This window comes from Emys orbicularis, chromosome 10, assembly GCF_028017835.1.
Source record: "Emys orbicularis isolate rEmyOrb1 chromosome 10, rEmyOrb1.hap1, whole genome shotgun sequence".
Classification (NCBI taxonomy): Eukaryota; Metazoa; Chordata; order Testudines; family Emydidae; genus Emys; species Emys orbicularis.
In genome coordinates this window covers 63,105,622-63,121,964 of record NC_088692.1, presented here as the reverse complement: position 1 = coordinate 63,121,964, position 16,343 = coordinate 63,105,622, and the positions used below count along the sequence as shown (strand labels likewise).

The following is a 16,343-nucleotide window of genomic DNA, read 5'->3' as shown; positions in this document are numbered from 1 at the left end:
TCAATTGTTATGCATTGCTTTTTAGAATGGCAAAATCAAAACCACCTCTGTTATTGGCTTTCGATTCCCAGTCTATATGACTATATGGAACTTTTTACACTTTTTCCTACTCACCCATGTCATTATCAAGCTAAAATGATATTCTCCCTTAAATAATTCTTACACTGCTTTGACTGGAATAAAATAGACATGCAAACTCCAGGCTCAATGTCATTAATTTGCTTACTTCATAGGAGTATTAGCAAGAATGCAATTTTATTGATATGGTTTCCAGCATGCCCTTAAAGCAAAAACCAGCCCCAACATGCAAACAAAATCCTACAAATCCAAGTTCTCGAACATCTGGAGTTTTCTTTGAACAAGCATCTAGAAGTTCAGATACGTATCCAAGCTACCCACACTGATCCCTGCAGGCCTCTGTCCCCACAAAATCTAAACTCCTACCCTAAATGAGAGACCCCTTTTCAACCAACCACCCATCACTCTGGCCTTATCTTCCCATTATGCATCTAAGCAGGTACATCACATGCATCAGTGTAGTACTTCAGCATCTCTAGGGCAAGGCCAAGGAGTACATAATGGGACTGAAGAGACTTCTCCCTTCTTAGGGCACGACACACCAGCACAGCCACTCTGCAGCTGCTACTGCCTTGTCCTCCTCTAAGAGAGGAAGGGTTTGGACTGTGAATCCATGCGGTTGTTCACTGACTGGCCTGGCCCTCATTGCAGTTGGGAGAACTGACACAAAGAACTGTCGTGTAGGCAAGCTTATGGTGAAGAATTTCCCTTGTGTGGCCTCTCTCTAACCTGATGCCACATTCAGCACAGCAAGGGAAGTTTTGCTGCATTAAGATCCCACTGCGCACAGAATGAGAAGTGGGGAGTGGCTAGGATTTGACCCTAAGGTATTACACAGGTTATGCAAGAAAGTCTTCTAGCTTTCTAAGCACATGCGTATGCAGGCATTCACACTGCACACATCTCCCTGGTTCTGTAACAGAGGATGGAATATAAATATGAGAATCCAATACTTACACTAACCTGGTTTTTGCATCTTTACCCTGGCAGCAGGAAGAAACAGCTGTTTAATATTTTTTTTGAAAACCATTACTCACGTATTGCTAAATTTCAGAGGTAGTTTTCTTTGTGTTTTCTCCTCATATCGCTTAGATAAAAGGCTTAAAAATTCCGTTTTGAAGACCGATTCAAGCAAACTATCATATTCCTGCTCATGTAGAATGAAAATGTCATCCTGCATTGTGCTGTAAAGAAATCAGACCATGCGTCATTCAGCCTTGAATCCAAAGTGCAAAAATAGCCCTGCATTTTAATAGCATTTGAAAGCAATCATGGTGATTTAAAAAAAAATCTAATGAAGAATTAATAGCTGAGTTTTGCTTTTAGATAATGGTTCTTTGTTTCAGCTGCTGGTAATGGAATCCTCAAAACAATCTTCTTGTGTGATAACTGAATACAAATTAGTCATTTTAAGTTTATTATTATTATTATAAAATGGGAACATGTGCTACAATGAAAAGCTCATATCCTTAACAACAGCAAAGCTAGTCATTAAGACTGGATTTGTAGAATGTTGTGTAAAGTTAATTAGAAAAGCTGAAAAAGAAATACTTCTTAAAATGAGACTGAAACTCAAACCGATAAAAGCAAAAGAAGCTGCATCACCTTTAACTTGCACTCCCTGAACTTAGACAGCGAAGCAAACATAGACCCTGGATAAGATCCTTAGCTGGTGTAAGTCAGCATCACTCCACTGAATTTAATGGAGTGATTCCAATTTACACCAATTGAGGATCCTACAAACTCATGCAGGCAGAGTCCCAAGGGCATATGGAGCTCTGCTAAAGGATTGGGGCGTGGTTGATTCTGCACACTTCTGGAATCCCCATGATAGAAAATTCTCTCTTGTGATTCCAAGACACCAATCCAGGTTTACCTTTGCTTCAGCCTTAATGTTTTAATAGTTCTTGTTTATATATAATTATCTTTTCTCTCATAGAGGCGATGTGGTCCAGGACAGTAAGCATGGTTCAATGAGCCAAGACTTCCTGAGCCATGTCATTTAGTCACTGTGTCTGCTCCTCCGTGCCTCAGTTTCCTTTCTGTAAAAGGGGGCATCAATGCTTACCTCATAGTTCAATGGCAGCGAGGTGCCTATATACCTCTGAGGATCGAAGCCCGAGTTACTATTGGTAGAGCACTTTGAAGATGTAAAGTGTTAAGCATAATTATTATATTACGGACTTCAGTTGACATGGCCTATTTATACCAGCTCATAAACTGGCCCCCTGTCTCTTTCTCCCCTTTTTGTGAAGAAACGGGCTTATCAGATATTGCAATAATGATTAATATCAAAAAGCTGTACCCTAAGAGGTTGGCTGCCATTTTGCAGGGGTGCTTTCTGCAGAGTGACTGAAGCCACAACTTCTCTGATATTCCACCAGTCTTAGGTCTTCTTGTCAGAATGTTCTCTCTAGTGGGTGGTGGTTTTAGTACTGATGTGCTAATATCCCAGTCCTACGGCTAGGAACTGAAGCATTTTAAAGGAAGGCTGTGGGAAGATTCCAGAACACTTTTTTGAAGGGATGAAGTCTGTGTCTCTCTCACTTGCGCATACTTTTTCATAGGGTTACCATATGTCCTCTTTTTCCTGGACATGTCCGGCTTTTCGGCACTCAAACCCCCGTCCGGGGGGAATTGCCAAAAAGCCGAACATGTCCGGGGAAAATGGCGGCTCTGCTCCTCCCCTGACTCTTCGGCTCTGTTTAAGAGCCGAGCTGCCCGAGCGCTACCGGCTTCGGGCAGCCCCCTTGCCTCCGGACCTTGCGCCCCCAGCCGGGCACTTCCCCTCCCGGGCTCCGGCGGCGCAGGGTCCGGAGGCATGGGGGCTGCCCGAAGCCGGTAGCGCTGGGGCAGCTCGGCTCTTAAACAGAGCCGAAGAGTCAGGGGAGGAGCAGAGCCTCCGGCCGCGGCAGCTCTGCTCCTCCCCGACTCTTCGGCTCTGTTTAAGAGCCGGGCTGCCCGAGCACTACCGGCTTCGGGCAGCCCCCATGCCTCCGGACCCTGCGCCGCCGGAGCCCAGGAGGGGAAGTGCCCGGCTGGGGGCGCAAGGTCCGGAGGCAAGGGGGCTGCCCGAAGCCCAAGCACTACCGGCTTCACGGTTTGCCGGGCAGCCTCCAGACCCTGCGCCCCCGGCTGGGCACTTCCCCTCCCGGGCTCCAGCTGCGCTGGGGAAGCGCTGGCCGGGGGGCGCAGAGTCTGGGGGCTGCCCGGCAAACCATGAAGCCGGTAGCGCTGGGGCAGCCCTTTCCTCGTGGCTGGGAGTGGGAGGGAGGAGGGGGCGGAGTTAGGGCGGAGTTGGGGCGGGGCTGGGGGTGGGGAAATGGGCGGGGCCAGGGCCCGTGGAGGGTCCTCTTTTTTTATTTGCTGGATATGGTAAGCCTACTTTTTCACCAAGAGGTCACAGTAAGTTACAAAGCAAGGACACAGACATCATGGTTACATGTCTGACCAGGCTATGACTGAGGAAGAAGGTGTCTGAGTGATTTATAACAATGTTCTCCACAAACACCCGAAACAGTTGCAATTAAAAGCTCCACTTTAGAGGCATGTGAGTGCAAAATCACTAGAAGAGGCTTATATTTTTTATCAAAAGGCTCCCTCTATTCCCTGTTTGTATTATCCTGGTCATAGGCATAAAGCCATGAAACAAAAACTTGCAAGTTTATTTGTTTTCCTACTCAGATTCAGACTTATCTTTGGATCTGTCTACTTTCTTACTCATGTGTTTGGGCTGCAATTTCTCACAGATGTTAGAAGCTGCACACAGTTTTTAAAGGCACTCATACTAGTGTGAGGCTTTGTTGCATACTGGCCTCCCTTTCATCTTCTGTTCTGACTGCTAACAACATTAGATAATATTGGGTTACTGTCTCAGCATGTTAGATGTCACATACTAAGCAAAAAAGGAAGCTGTAGTCTGCATTTCTCTCTGAAAAGAAATTAATTTGTATTTCAGCATTTTATACCCTATTAGATTTACAGTTAACATTTATTTAGAAAGGGTCTTTTTAAACTGCAGTTTATTAAAAGTAGCTACTACAGTGACACTCATAGGGTCAATATTCACGTATTCTAGTGACTGCAACTGAAAGCTGTGGCAAACCATGCCTCTGTATAGCCAGGTGGAAGGGAAGCCAAAATTACATGGCTGTCAGCAGGAGATGACTTCATTTCTCAAAAAAGTACATATGGGGGTAAACCAAGCAAAAGAAGTCACTGATGTCTAAAAGAAATCTGGATATTTATTACTTCAACACATCATAATAAAATAAAAGAGGACTAATTAGGCCAAGCACATAAGGCTCTTTCACCTAATTCAGTCTTCTCACTCTTACAATTACCTATTTTCTAATTACCTGGCTATTAATTAACTTCCCCTTTTCTGCACACCCTTTTACAATGATCCTTTCCCAGCATGCCTGGCTGATAGCTGGCCCTTTAAATGTGGGAGAGGCAACCACCAGCAGCATTTTGATACTCACTTTCCCTCAGATTGCTGTGGGCTGTAAGTCTCTCCCTTACAGAGTGTAAGTATTTATTTATATGTATATACAAAAGAGAGAGTATACCTATCAGCCCGTTCTAGGTGCCCTTGATGTAGCTTAAAATACAAGTGTCAACAGTCACTCCACTCCACCATAACCAAACCACAGCAATTCCATCCCAGGTAACCCCCCAAACAGGACATTAAGGAGAGGAAAAGTTGAACCTTCCTACTTCTTGGACAATTAATCACCCTTTCTCCCTCTCTCATCCCCATTTTTAAAAAATGCTTTATTCTATGCTGAGCGCTCCTGTTAAATCAGAAGAGTTTAGAAAAGAATTGAACCCTTTGAAATGCCCTTTACAGAAGTATAATTGTAATCAATTCTATAAGACCTCAGGAAAATTTAATTTAGCATATTTTCCTTCTGGGGTATATTCAGATTCATTTCCAGGTTGGCTCAGAAATCCAATTATTTTAAATATATTCAAAAACATGCAGAATTTTCCAGGCTGAGAAAGATTTTGTTGAAAATTTGGAGATTGATTTGTTTTTGAGAGAATAAAAGACATAGAGAATTTTAATACAAATAAAACTCCATGAGGTTTCTGAACTCAGCATGTTTGAAAAAAAAAAAGAAAAAAAAGGCAGATTGTTTTTCCACAAGAATACTTGGCTTTTGGTAATATACATGCATGTGAATTGGCATTAAGTGTACAATAGGAAGGATTCTGTATTATTCCAATAATTCTGTAAAAATCTATTAAGAATGGCAATGAAAACGTTTAATTCTTGCCATTGTCAGGGCAGTAGTATCTCAGATTCCCCATAAAGTCTGGTCCTATTACAGATAGTAACCTCTGTGCCCCTCTTCCTACTTGATTTAGCCTGGCTACCCTAATTCAATATAGAACAAGAACCTGTGTAAGTAATATTCATTCTGAGTTCGGCCCACACTAAAATGAAAACATTAAAAAAAAAAAAACCCTCACTATATTTATTTTTTTAAATCTGGAGACAGTTTTATGCCATGTAATTTCTGAAATTTTTGGAAATCACAAGCATTGGTTTATGATGATAACAGCACACTGACAACTCATGGCCAAAGCCTCATTAAATATAACATCAATATAATAAATATAGAGTTCTGAATTCATCAGATTTGGTTTATCTACAGAAAGGTATGCTTCCATCTGAGGTAATGAGTGTAACCACTCTTACTGAGTTGGCAATCTGGAGGCAGGCTTCTTTTTAGCTTACGCAGTACAGCTGTATACACCGAGTACTAGGGTCCTAGTCTGAGTGTCTGGATGTAGTAATTTTCAGGACCCTCACTCACAGTTTAGTTTTCAGGCACCAGAATAAGAGACTATTGCTCTAACATCCAGCCAACACCTACTACTGTAGCCATTCATGGTTGCAATTCTTGTTATAAATGTGTGACAAATAAAACAACACAGGCTTGCTTTGAAAATGCAGTGGAAAAGACAGGGCCGGCTCTGGCTTTTTTGCCGCCCCAGGCAAAAAAGCCTCCCGCCGCCCCCCGGCGGGGAGCGCGGCAGGGGAGGGTGCTGAGCCCGGCCGCGGCCCCGCTCTCCCCAACCAGCCGGAGCGCCGGGGAGGGTGGCGAGCCCACCTTGGCTCCGCTCTCCCCGGCGGCAGGAGCGCCAGGGAGGGGAGAGGGCGGCGAGCCCCCCGCGGGCCCCGCTCTCCCCGGCGGCAGGAGCGCCACGGGGAGGGCAGCGAGCCTGGCCGGGGCCCCACTCTCCCCGACCGGCCGGAGCGCCGGGAGGAGGGCGGCGAGCTCACCGCGGCTCCGCTCTCCCCGGCGGCAGGAGCGCCAGGGAGGGCGGCGAGCCCGCCGCGGGCCCCGCTCTCCCCGGCCGGCCGGAGCGCCACGGGGAGGGCAGCGAGCCTGGCCGGGGCCCCACTCTCCCCGACCGGCCGGAGCGCCGGGAGGAGGGTGGCGAGCTCACCGCGGCTCCGCTCTCCCCGGCGGCAGGAGCGCCAGGGGAGGGCGACAAGCCCAGTCGCGGCCCCGCTCTCGGGCCGGAGCGCCGCCCCCCTCCAGGTGCCGCCCCAAGCACACGCCTGGTAGGCTGGTGCCTGGAGCCGGCCCTGGGAAAAGAACAGGACCAGTATGTGTTAACCTATCTGCTTAGAAATACCATAGATTGAGAGCTGGCGCATTTTACACCCCATTTTACACTGGGCTAGTATGAGACAGGTATTTATAAACATGTACTTCAAAAGTTTACTTTTAGTTATCAACCCATAATACTTAAGTATGGGAATATTTTAAAAATAATTAGTTTAGTTTAATATTTAACTCCACTTATTGCCCGAAGCAGATAGCTCTGTATCATTGAGTACTGAATGTCAATCAAATGCCAGCACTGGCAAAATGTGATAACAAATACAAAGATGGCAGGAGACTTTGTTCTCTGCTTCTGTGAGGGAGGACGTGTTTTACATGGGAATCCATTTGTCTGATGTGCAGTTTCTTGCTGTTTTGTACTGAGTCACCTGGAAGTGGTTTCTAAGAATTATGTGACCACAGAAGCTATTTCCTGTAATCGGGAATGTGTCTGGCCCTTGGTCAGCAGAAGTACTTAGCAGCCTAACCAGCACTAAAGGCTTAATGTAGAATGGCCAGAGAGAACATCACTCCAGCAAGCTTTTCTGGAAGCATTCTAGGAAGTAGGACTCTCACAAAATATACTCAAAAAGCATTAGGAATTACTTCCAAACTTCGGTCTTAGATCAAAAGTCATTACCACCTCTTAATGTTAATTATGATTGATAATGCAGGTGGAGAACATTTTTCTGGGAAGCCATGGGCCAAACTGAGAACTCCTGTAAAAGAACTACTGATTGCACCACTTTAACAGGTACTCAGAAAATCTGCATGTGTTTGTGTGTAAATGTAAGTGTGTGTACTCCTGGAGCTAGCATATTAGTAAGAACGGAAAAGCAGTTTGGTTTCAGAACTGCCAGTCCCCTTGCCTCCATTAATTTTCAAATTCACCCAATAGTGCTCATATTATTCCATCCCTAGTAAACAACTTCCCCTCTCGTGTTCCTACATGATTTTTCTCTGACAGCAGAAAGAACCTGGCCAGGCTCTGACCTTAGGGAAACAGAAAGAATTCTTTCCACCTCAATCCTCCGCTTTAACACCTCCTTCACCAAGCCTTTTTCTGGCCCCTGCTTCACCTTTTCACGCCCAATCAGATATATGCACTTTGGGGTGAGGACAAGGTCTCGCTTCACGCCCTGAAATGTGAAATGATTTGAAAACATATAAATGTACAGCATCATCAAAATACACAGGCACCTGAAATTAGCCAAATAAGAAACACATGAATGTGCCACAGATACATAATGTACCAGCTTTATTTTGCTTGGGGGGGGCAGGGGAAGGAGGATGTAGAGAAGTGGGTGAATGTTATTCAGCTTGGATTGCATTTAGATAAAGATATAGCTTTGCTCCCTATTCTCTATTTCTTAATTCCAACACCACTTTCTACCCAGCATCTGCCACCGCCCCCTCTGTCCTTGGGATAGAAAGTGTGAAAATGATGTAACATGGACCATGGCTAAAGAATGTGACGGCATCCTCTATCCATTAGTCCCAAGAGTGATAGTTTTCCTTCAGATCTGAAATCCTAGGTTGTATGGAACTGCTCTATACCCTATTTACAATCAGAAACTGAGGTTTTCCAAGCATGGTGGAGTTTCCTTTATAGGGTAGTTCCTAAAGAACACTGCTCCATAACTTAGACACCATGACTAGACTGAGGATCAGGAGGTTGTTTTGTAACCATACCTTAAACCGCCGGTCATATTTAGTAATCGTGTCTGCAAAATCAATCTTCTCCCGTTTCCCTACAAACTGACGTAACTCTGGATGCTCCTCCATGCCTATGTAGTCCCCAATAAAGTTCCTGTTGATGCTGTTTCGCCTTCTCTCTTTCTTGTTCAGCAACAGATCTGAGGCTTGAACACCAAAAGAGTACATTAATAAATACTGCTAACCAAAGAACTTTCTAAATTCATGAATAGAAAGAGCTCACAGGGCTTCAAGAGGAGCTTAACATTAGAAGAAAATTTAGGCAAATATATTTGTCTGGCAGGTGAAAAAAGGCACTGTTTAAGCTGGTAATCCTTTTGACAGGCAGATGTGTGCTTTGAAAGCCGTACCTATTTAAACACTTTGCCCAGAATGGAGAACCACCTCCAGAATTTGGGAAAGTTCTGATGCAAATCTGATCTCTGTGGAACTCTCTAAGAGCAACTGCCAAAAAAAATAAAATAAAAAAAATGTTGCACAGTAACTGCTCACTTAATGTTGTAGTTATGTTCCTGAAAAATGCGACTTTAAGCGAAACGATGTTAAGCAAATCCAATTTCCCCATAAGAATTAACGTAAATAGGGGTGTTAGGTTCCAGGGAAATTTTTTTCACCAGACAAAAGACATTATATATATATATATGCGCGCGCACACACACACACACACAGTATAAGTTTTAAACAAACAATTTAATACTGTACACAGCGATGATGATTGTGAAGCTTGGTTGAGGTGGTGAAGTCAGAGGGAGGGATATTTCCCAGGGAATGCCTTACTGCTAAATGATGAACTAGCAATCGGCTGAGCCCTCAAGGGTTAACCCACTGTTGTTAATGTAGCCTCACACTCTATAAGACAGCACGAATGGAGGGAAGGGAGACAGCATGGCAGACAGAGACAGAAACACACACAGTGTGTGAGAGAAATGCGCATTACCTCTTTAAGTACGCTGACCCCACTCTAAGTACACTGCCTTTTTAAGTAGATCAGCAAGTTGAGACAGCAGCTGCAAGCTCCCTCCATCCTGAGCCCTGTCCTGTCCCGCCCCCTGCTCTATGGAGATGGGGTAAGTGGGGTGCAGGAGCTGGGGGGAGGGGGACACCCTGACATTAGCCCTCCTCTCTCTCCTCCCCCACACAGAAAGCAGGAGGCTCCAGGAAGCAGCTCCAAGGCAGAGGGCAGGAGCAGCACATGGCGCTGGGTGGAGGGACAGCTGAACTGCCAGCAATTGATAGCCTGCTGGGCGGCTGCAGCACGGGGAACTTAGGGGAACTGGGAGCTGATGGGGGGCTGCCGGTCTACCCTGGTTCCAAGCCCCCACCAGCTAGCTCCAACAGGCTGCTCTTCCTGCAAGCAGTAGACAAATCAGGTGGCTGCCAAACGACATTATAAGGGAGCATTGGGCAACTTTTAATGAGCATGTTCTCTGATAGTCTAATTGATCAGCAACGTAACAACGTTAACTGGGACGACTTTAAGTGAGGAGTTACTGTAGAACTATATGCTTAGCAAGATTTGTCCCCGGAAATGAAACAGTATCTATATCTAGTACCAATCCCCAAAACCTGAATTATTACTCAAAGTCCTCTGCCATCATAACAGATTTGTTTTCTAATAAGAATCAGACATTTTTCAAAACATGCATGCCTCACCTTTGGTTTAAAGCTAAGAGCTTGTAGAAGTGTTTTGCTATTGCCCAGGAAGGCAATAAGGCATGACAAACTCTAGGACTGAATTTATATTAGTCCCAGGTCCCAGCTTCTGTTTAGCTGTGGGAAGCTCTCTCCCTAAGTATTAGATAACCTCTATCCCTACCACTTCAAATTGTTAGCAAAATGCACTCAACCTCAAACAAAGCAATGCAAGAGTTTGCACTCCAGGATGGGAGATATTACTGTGCTTGTTTGAATCATGCTCTGTTTCTGGCTCTGGGATAGTTCATGTAGCTTCTACAGCATTAGAAGTAAAGACATACCTTCTTCTCTCATTTGTACATACTTCTTCCTGGCCATGTATTTCCTCCATGCCTTCTGGATTGCCCGAGCATATCCATCATACTTCCGTTCTCTCATCTCTTCAAGCAAAAACAGCTACAGATAAAGAGGAAAATGGGTCAAACACGTTAGATGAGGAATAAGTGAGCTTGGAAAAATCCACATTTCATTTTCAACCTTCATGGATGCCACCTATTTGTTACACTCCAGACCCAAGAGTGCCTTACAAGCACTGTCAGTGGGCCCAGCATCAGACTGGGAAAGAAAGATCTTGCAGGGAAAGGAAGAAGTGTCCTCTGATGGTGATGTGAGCAACGATGGCTCATGTAGAGTCTACCCCCTACTCCTGCTGCTAAAGTCTGGAAGATGGTGAATAGGGATAGTCTTTTCTCCCTGCAGCACTCCTATCACTACTTTAGGCTGTGATTCTCTAGTGGGCCCTGCTCAGTCACACTACATAACCCGCCCTTCTGCCATTTGCTGCTTCTTGGTTGAATCTGGGCATGGCATTGCCAGAGTACAGGAGGGGGCTGGTCTTGTCTTAGATAACACGTCATAATGGATGCATAACTTGATACTGCCCTCTCATTTCACATACAAGAGGCATCAGAGGGTGAATAAATACTAGCTCCTGCCCTGTCCAAGTCTGAATTTCAAACTCCTTGTGCCTCTTGGTTACATTCTTCTTCAGTGGTGGAAGCCCCCTGGATGGTTCTGTAGGTCCAAGTTACTCGGGGCTCTAGGTTCCCTGCCAGACATGGCTTGGATCCGGATCAATGAATCTGTGCGTGATATACTGTTCCTTGGCAAGGTTTTAGGGGGTCTTTGGGAAATTTCCCTGTATGCTATGTCCAGAAGTTCCTGAGGTTGCCCCGTTGTTGTGTTCTGAAATACTATTTTCTTGGCAATCCATACATAAGATTATATGCCACTTATATAATTATAACTAAAGATTTCCCATTTTAGTTAGATTTCCCATTTACCACGTCAGAGCTCTGTAAGCTTTCAGTTCATAGGATGTGCTTGAGGAGTTAAGTTGTTCTCAGGAATAGAAAGCAAAACCTTGAATTTATGGAATGGTGTCTTAAGTTCAGATAAGCGTATGCTGACCTAGCTACGTGGTAGGTATGCCTCTAATGTTCACTAACAACTGCACTACTTTTTAGTTTTTTAAAAATAAGTAATAGTGTACTATATGTTAGTTATAGCACATTGTAAGTTAGACCCTTGATAAGGAAATAGGATTTTATAATATCCTAGGAATTCTTAACTGTGTGTGTATATATACAAATCATAAAGAGGCAAAGATAAAGTTGGGTGGGGAGATGTAAGTGGAGAAGGAATATATGGCATGAGTATAGTGTCTGCACGCTTAAATGTTCATTTCTAGACTTCTGAGTTATTATCTATGGAAATGATAACATATTTTGGAGGCATTAGGTAGACCCTAATGATGCTGACATTTTCAACTGTAACTATTTCCTATTGAAGTTGTCGGTTGACAAATATTTTGGGGGCTGTTGCCAAACAATATGTATGTTTCTCCCCTGCAAATATGCAATATCCCAGTATATTCACAAGTGGGTCATGAAGATCCTGTAGAAATCAGGGAAAGGTCCTTCATGAAGATAAGTCTATTGTTTTCCACGGTCACAGAATCCTACATGTGGTTGCTGGATTTTGGTTCAGAGACAGGCATGTTAATGTGTTATGCCAGGAATACAAACAGACCATAAAACTTCACAACTCATGGAACTGCAAGTAGAGATCTTAAAAAATAGTAGAAAAATAGTCAAATGTGACAGTGCTATGCGTGGACAAAACCATGCTTACAGCCAATCGTGGCACTAATTGGGCACTAAACCAATTAAAAGTTATAGTGTAGACACAGGCCTGACTGCTTCAAAAATTCCACGAGATTTACACAAATTAATCCAGCAAGGTGATGAATTCTACTACTTACTCCATATGAAAAGGGAAGCCCCTAAAACTAGGTTATTCTCTTTTCATTTTAAAATCAGTTATGCCAGCCAGGGGCTCTTGGTTTTTATATCTTTGCAGGGTGTTTCTTAGAAAAGACTGCTGGAATTTCTCATGACACTGTTGTTTTCTGAGAGAGAAAACCAGAGACTCTAAATTTCCTCTTTGCTTCCCAGCACGAATTAGGAAATTTCATAAAAAATGCTTAAAATATAACCTAAGGGGGGCAAAAAGCTGCCAATTCCCAGTGTGCTGTTGGCTGTTTTAATTCCATAAAAGATATTATTTTAAAAGATTAGCTGGCTTGCATGTATGTCTTTCAAAGTCATGGGGTTTGAAACCATGGACGCTACCAAAAGAAAAATAATGTCATGCCTATCCAATGTAATCCAATGTGGGTTTTAAAGCAAACAGAGCTTTTCTGCATGTTCAGCAAAGTAACTAGAGCTACCAAAGTGAAATCATATGGTAAACATAAAGCTTTTACACAAAACCTAGGATGGGAAGTTGGTCTTAAAGGAAAATCCACTGAGAATGGAGCAAGTTTTAAAATGATACCAGTCAAATAATTGGGAAGATGAATTATAATTTAGGAGGCGTTTTCAGCTCACTTGCCTCTGTTATAAGGGGCTTTTCTGCAAGAGACAATAGGCAGGTCTAAAAGCATCACTGCCACTTCTCTGTACACATGGCTGCCTGTCTGCCAGCTTCTTCTTCAGCAGCAGCACTGAGATAAGTCCTCCCAGTCTCTAAACTCCTCAGAACTGCAGGGGCGTTCTGGGTGTTGAATAGTGCACGGGAGTGATGTTGCCATGGTCAGGAAGTGGAACTCAGCATCAAGAAAACAGTAAAACTGACTATACAAAATGTTGCCAAATGCATAAATGTAATCACTTGAAGAGCTGTGTGTAAAAACAGTAGCTCAAAAGTTTCATACTGAAGCATGGTTTTCAGTTTTCTTTCCCTCTAAAGCATAATATCTGAAAAAACAGGGTAGGTGCTTGTGATATCAGCTGTGTTGCAAAGAAAACACACAATCCTGAGCTCTTCCTCAAAGATATGCTCTAGTCCAAACACCGCTTGATGCAGGAATTACTGGATGAAATTATACAGCCTGTGTTATGCAGGAGGTCACATTTAGATGATCATAATGGCCGCTTCTGCTCTTCACATTTATTTGTAACATAAGCTTTGCAGCTCATCTTATGGTTAAAATTGGGTCTGGCCAGTCTAACAAGTTTCATATCTGATTTAAAAAACTGAAGGGACTGATGTTAGCAGTGCATGTTTAATATTTTCATTGTCAGAATCAATATTTGACATACTACCATTGCTGCTGACACAGAGCAAGTCTTGGGTTTGACTCCAAGCGGAGATTCGGACAATGGCCCACTTGTCAAGATATAATGCAATTGTGAGATCATGTATTGTGGATTAGACTCAAGCTGGACAGAGATTTTGCATTTGGGACCATTATGGACACACCAGGATAATGTCAAGAGGTTCCTGTGGTGGTGACAATTAATGTTAGTGAAATGCTAAAGAAGCGCATTTAAAATATTAAAACACCATCTCTTCCCCCAAACTTCTGACATGTAACACAGGGAGTGCTGTGCTTTAAAAACACAAACACTAAATCTAAAACTAATGTTTTAATAAAGAACAGACAGCCCCTGCGATTGATTATTCTGTATTGGATCATGCCCATAAACATAAAAAATACCCTCCTCAACTCTATGTATATAGCTATAAATAGAATAGGATATAAAAGCTGACAGTGACTTTTACATTTTGATACATACTGTGAGGAATTATAGTTTCTCTCCTTTTTTTCTCTCTCCATGTATGATGTGTGGGTAACCTAATGTAGCCTCCTAAATTACAGCCTTAAATGTCAGTGCGATGTCATGAACCATTCATGGTATAACGTAACAACACAAGAGGTGACATTACAAAAAATAATTACAGAAGATGTAGTAGTTGGTACCTTGGGCGCTATCCTGTCAGAAATGTATGTTCCCTTCTTAGGGTGATCAGATGTCCCAATATTATTGGGACTATCCTGATATTAGGGACTTTGTCTTATATAGGACCCTTTTACCTCCTGCCCCAACCGATCCCAATTTTTCACACTTGATATCTGGTTATCCTATCCCTTATGCAAGTGCAAAACCCGGAAATAACCATGCACCAGTCACCCACAAAATTGGATTCTTATGGCATATTCTAGATTGGCTAATTCAGGACCCAGAAGAATAAATGAAAGCATATGAGTGAAACGGACATAAACCAAAATCCTTGGGATGGTTCCTTTTTCTCAGTGGTGCTCAGAGGAAACACCCATCATAGGCTCAGAAATTTTTTTTTTTTAATCAGTTAATGAGATTCTGGATAATGGTCATAAAAGGCTGAAAGAGTATTTGTTTTAATCCAGCCAGATTTACAGAATTGTTCAGTAGAGTAATTGTCTTAATTGCCATGGAATATAACATATTTCACTGCATCCATTTATGGCACTGTAAATGTTGTTGTTAGAAGGCTGCCTTTTTTATAGGAGAAAAATTCTCCTTTGTTAGTGCTGGTTTTATCATCAGCACGATCACCCAGCTAACTATAGCATAATTAAACCACAAAAATATTGTCCAGATTGGTGCTTACTGTCTCTTGCTGTTGTTTGTTAAACTGCCATGAGCAGTTTGTTTCAAGCAGCCAATAATAGATCCCTGAAAAACAGTAAAAACCATGAGATCAAGTAGCAGACTCAGACTTTAAGAAACCCTTTGCTCAGTTTGCCCCTGAAATCTTCCAAAGATTTAGAAATGCTATAAAAATGGGGTGTCATACATATTGATATTAAACAAAGAAAACCACCATCTAATACAAGCCATTTTCTCTGGGTCTCACTTTCCCTTATACGTGAAGACAGTTATTTATTCAGGTGTGTAATGGAAATGGCCTCCTGTCTGCCATTCATAAAACCTTACTTCAGAGTTAGCTGGCAACTCTCCATCTACAGAAAGCTTATAAAAAGTCCCTTCACAATGATGCAAGTACTAGATAGGATTTTGGCACACAGGCTCTAGGACTTCTGCTTATGTCAATAGCAAAACTTCAATCAACTTCAATGGGGGCATGGTCACACCCTTAATCGGTGCACTTTAGGTTATAGCAACATTACTGATGTTGCATCCTGTCAGCACATACCTTTTTTTTTTTTTTTTTTTTTTGCAAACAGTCATACTAATTGCAGTATAGCAAAGCAAAGCAGCCCAACAGCTGTAATTTAAGGCCATCAAAATCACACTCTCCCTCATCTAATAAAAACATTAAGATAAAAAAAGTGCTGGGCACTGTAAGATAAGTTGTGAAACAAAAATACAAGAGAAATTCTTTAATAAAAAATGAATGTATTCATTACATGGTCAGTTCCTTTCACACTCCCTCATAGCAAATCAAATGTCCCCCCCCGTAACAATCACATGCCTCCTTTTATTTTGAAAGAAACAAAATATAAGCCTACATGAGTCATCTAAAGCTTCACTTGACTTCAATGGGTGTTGGATCAGGCTCTAAGTGAGCCAATAGGTCTTTTTCCATCCCTAATTAATGTGACTGTTCCAAAAGTCTGTCTCAAGACTGAAAAGGACTACACGATGCTGAATGGGATATGTTTTCCCACTAAGAAGGATCTTTTTTGAATAACAAATGTAAAAAAGAAGAAAATTTTTTTCAATAGAAGTTGTTGAACTTGATTTTTTTTCAACAAGAGTTCAGCAAGTATTGGGATAAATAGTCCAGCTCCCTAATGCTCACATGGTGTCATCTCTCAAATCTTAGTCATGCCAGAACATTTGATGCTGGTCTAGTAAATACAAAACAATTTCTTCTCCACAATATTTTGGGCATTTTCTCTGCGCTGATTCTACTCCTCACTAGTTAAGTTTGTGATTG

The 16,343-nt window shown here is 42.7% G+C and overlaps 1 protein-coding gene across 1 annotated transcript in view; it reads right to left on the bottom strand.

Annotated features, from left to right (window-relative positions):
- The window catches only part of MYO1E (myosin IE), a 91,056-nt gene that overhangs the window by 25,105 nt on the left and 49,608 nt on the right, over positions 1-16,343 (bottom strand). The window contains exons 20-23 of the mRNA XM_065412706.1: positions 10,394-10,508; positions 8,394-8,563; positions 7,695-7,840; positions 1,116-1,262 (exon numbers count right to left, since the gene is read on the bottom strand). Of these exons, the coding sequence (XP_065268778.1) occupies positions 1,116-1,262; positions 7,695-7,840; positions 8,394-8,563; positions 10,394-10,508 (578 nt within the window). The remainder of the gene's footprint in view (positions 1-1,115; positions 1,263-7,694; positions 7,841-8,393; positions 8,564-10,393; positions 10,509-16,343) is intronic.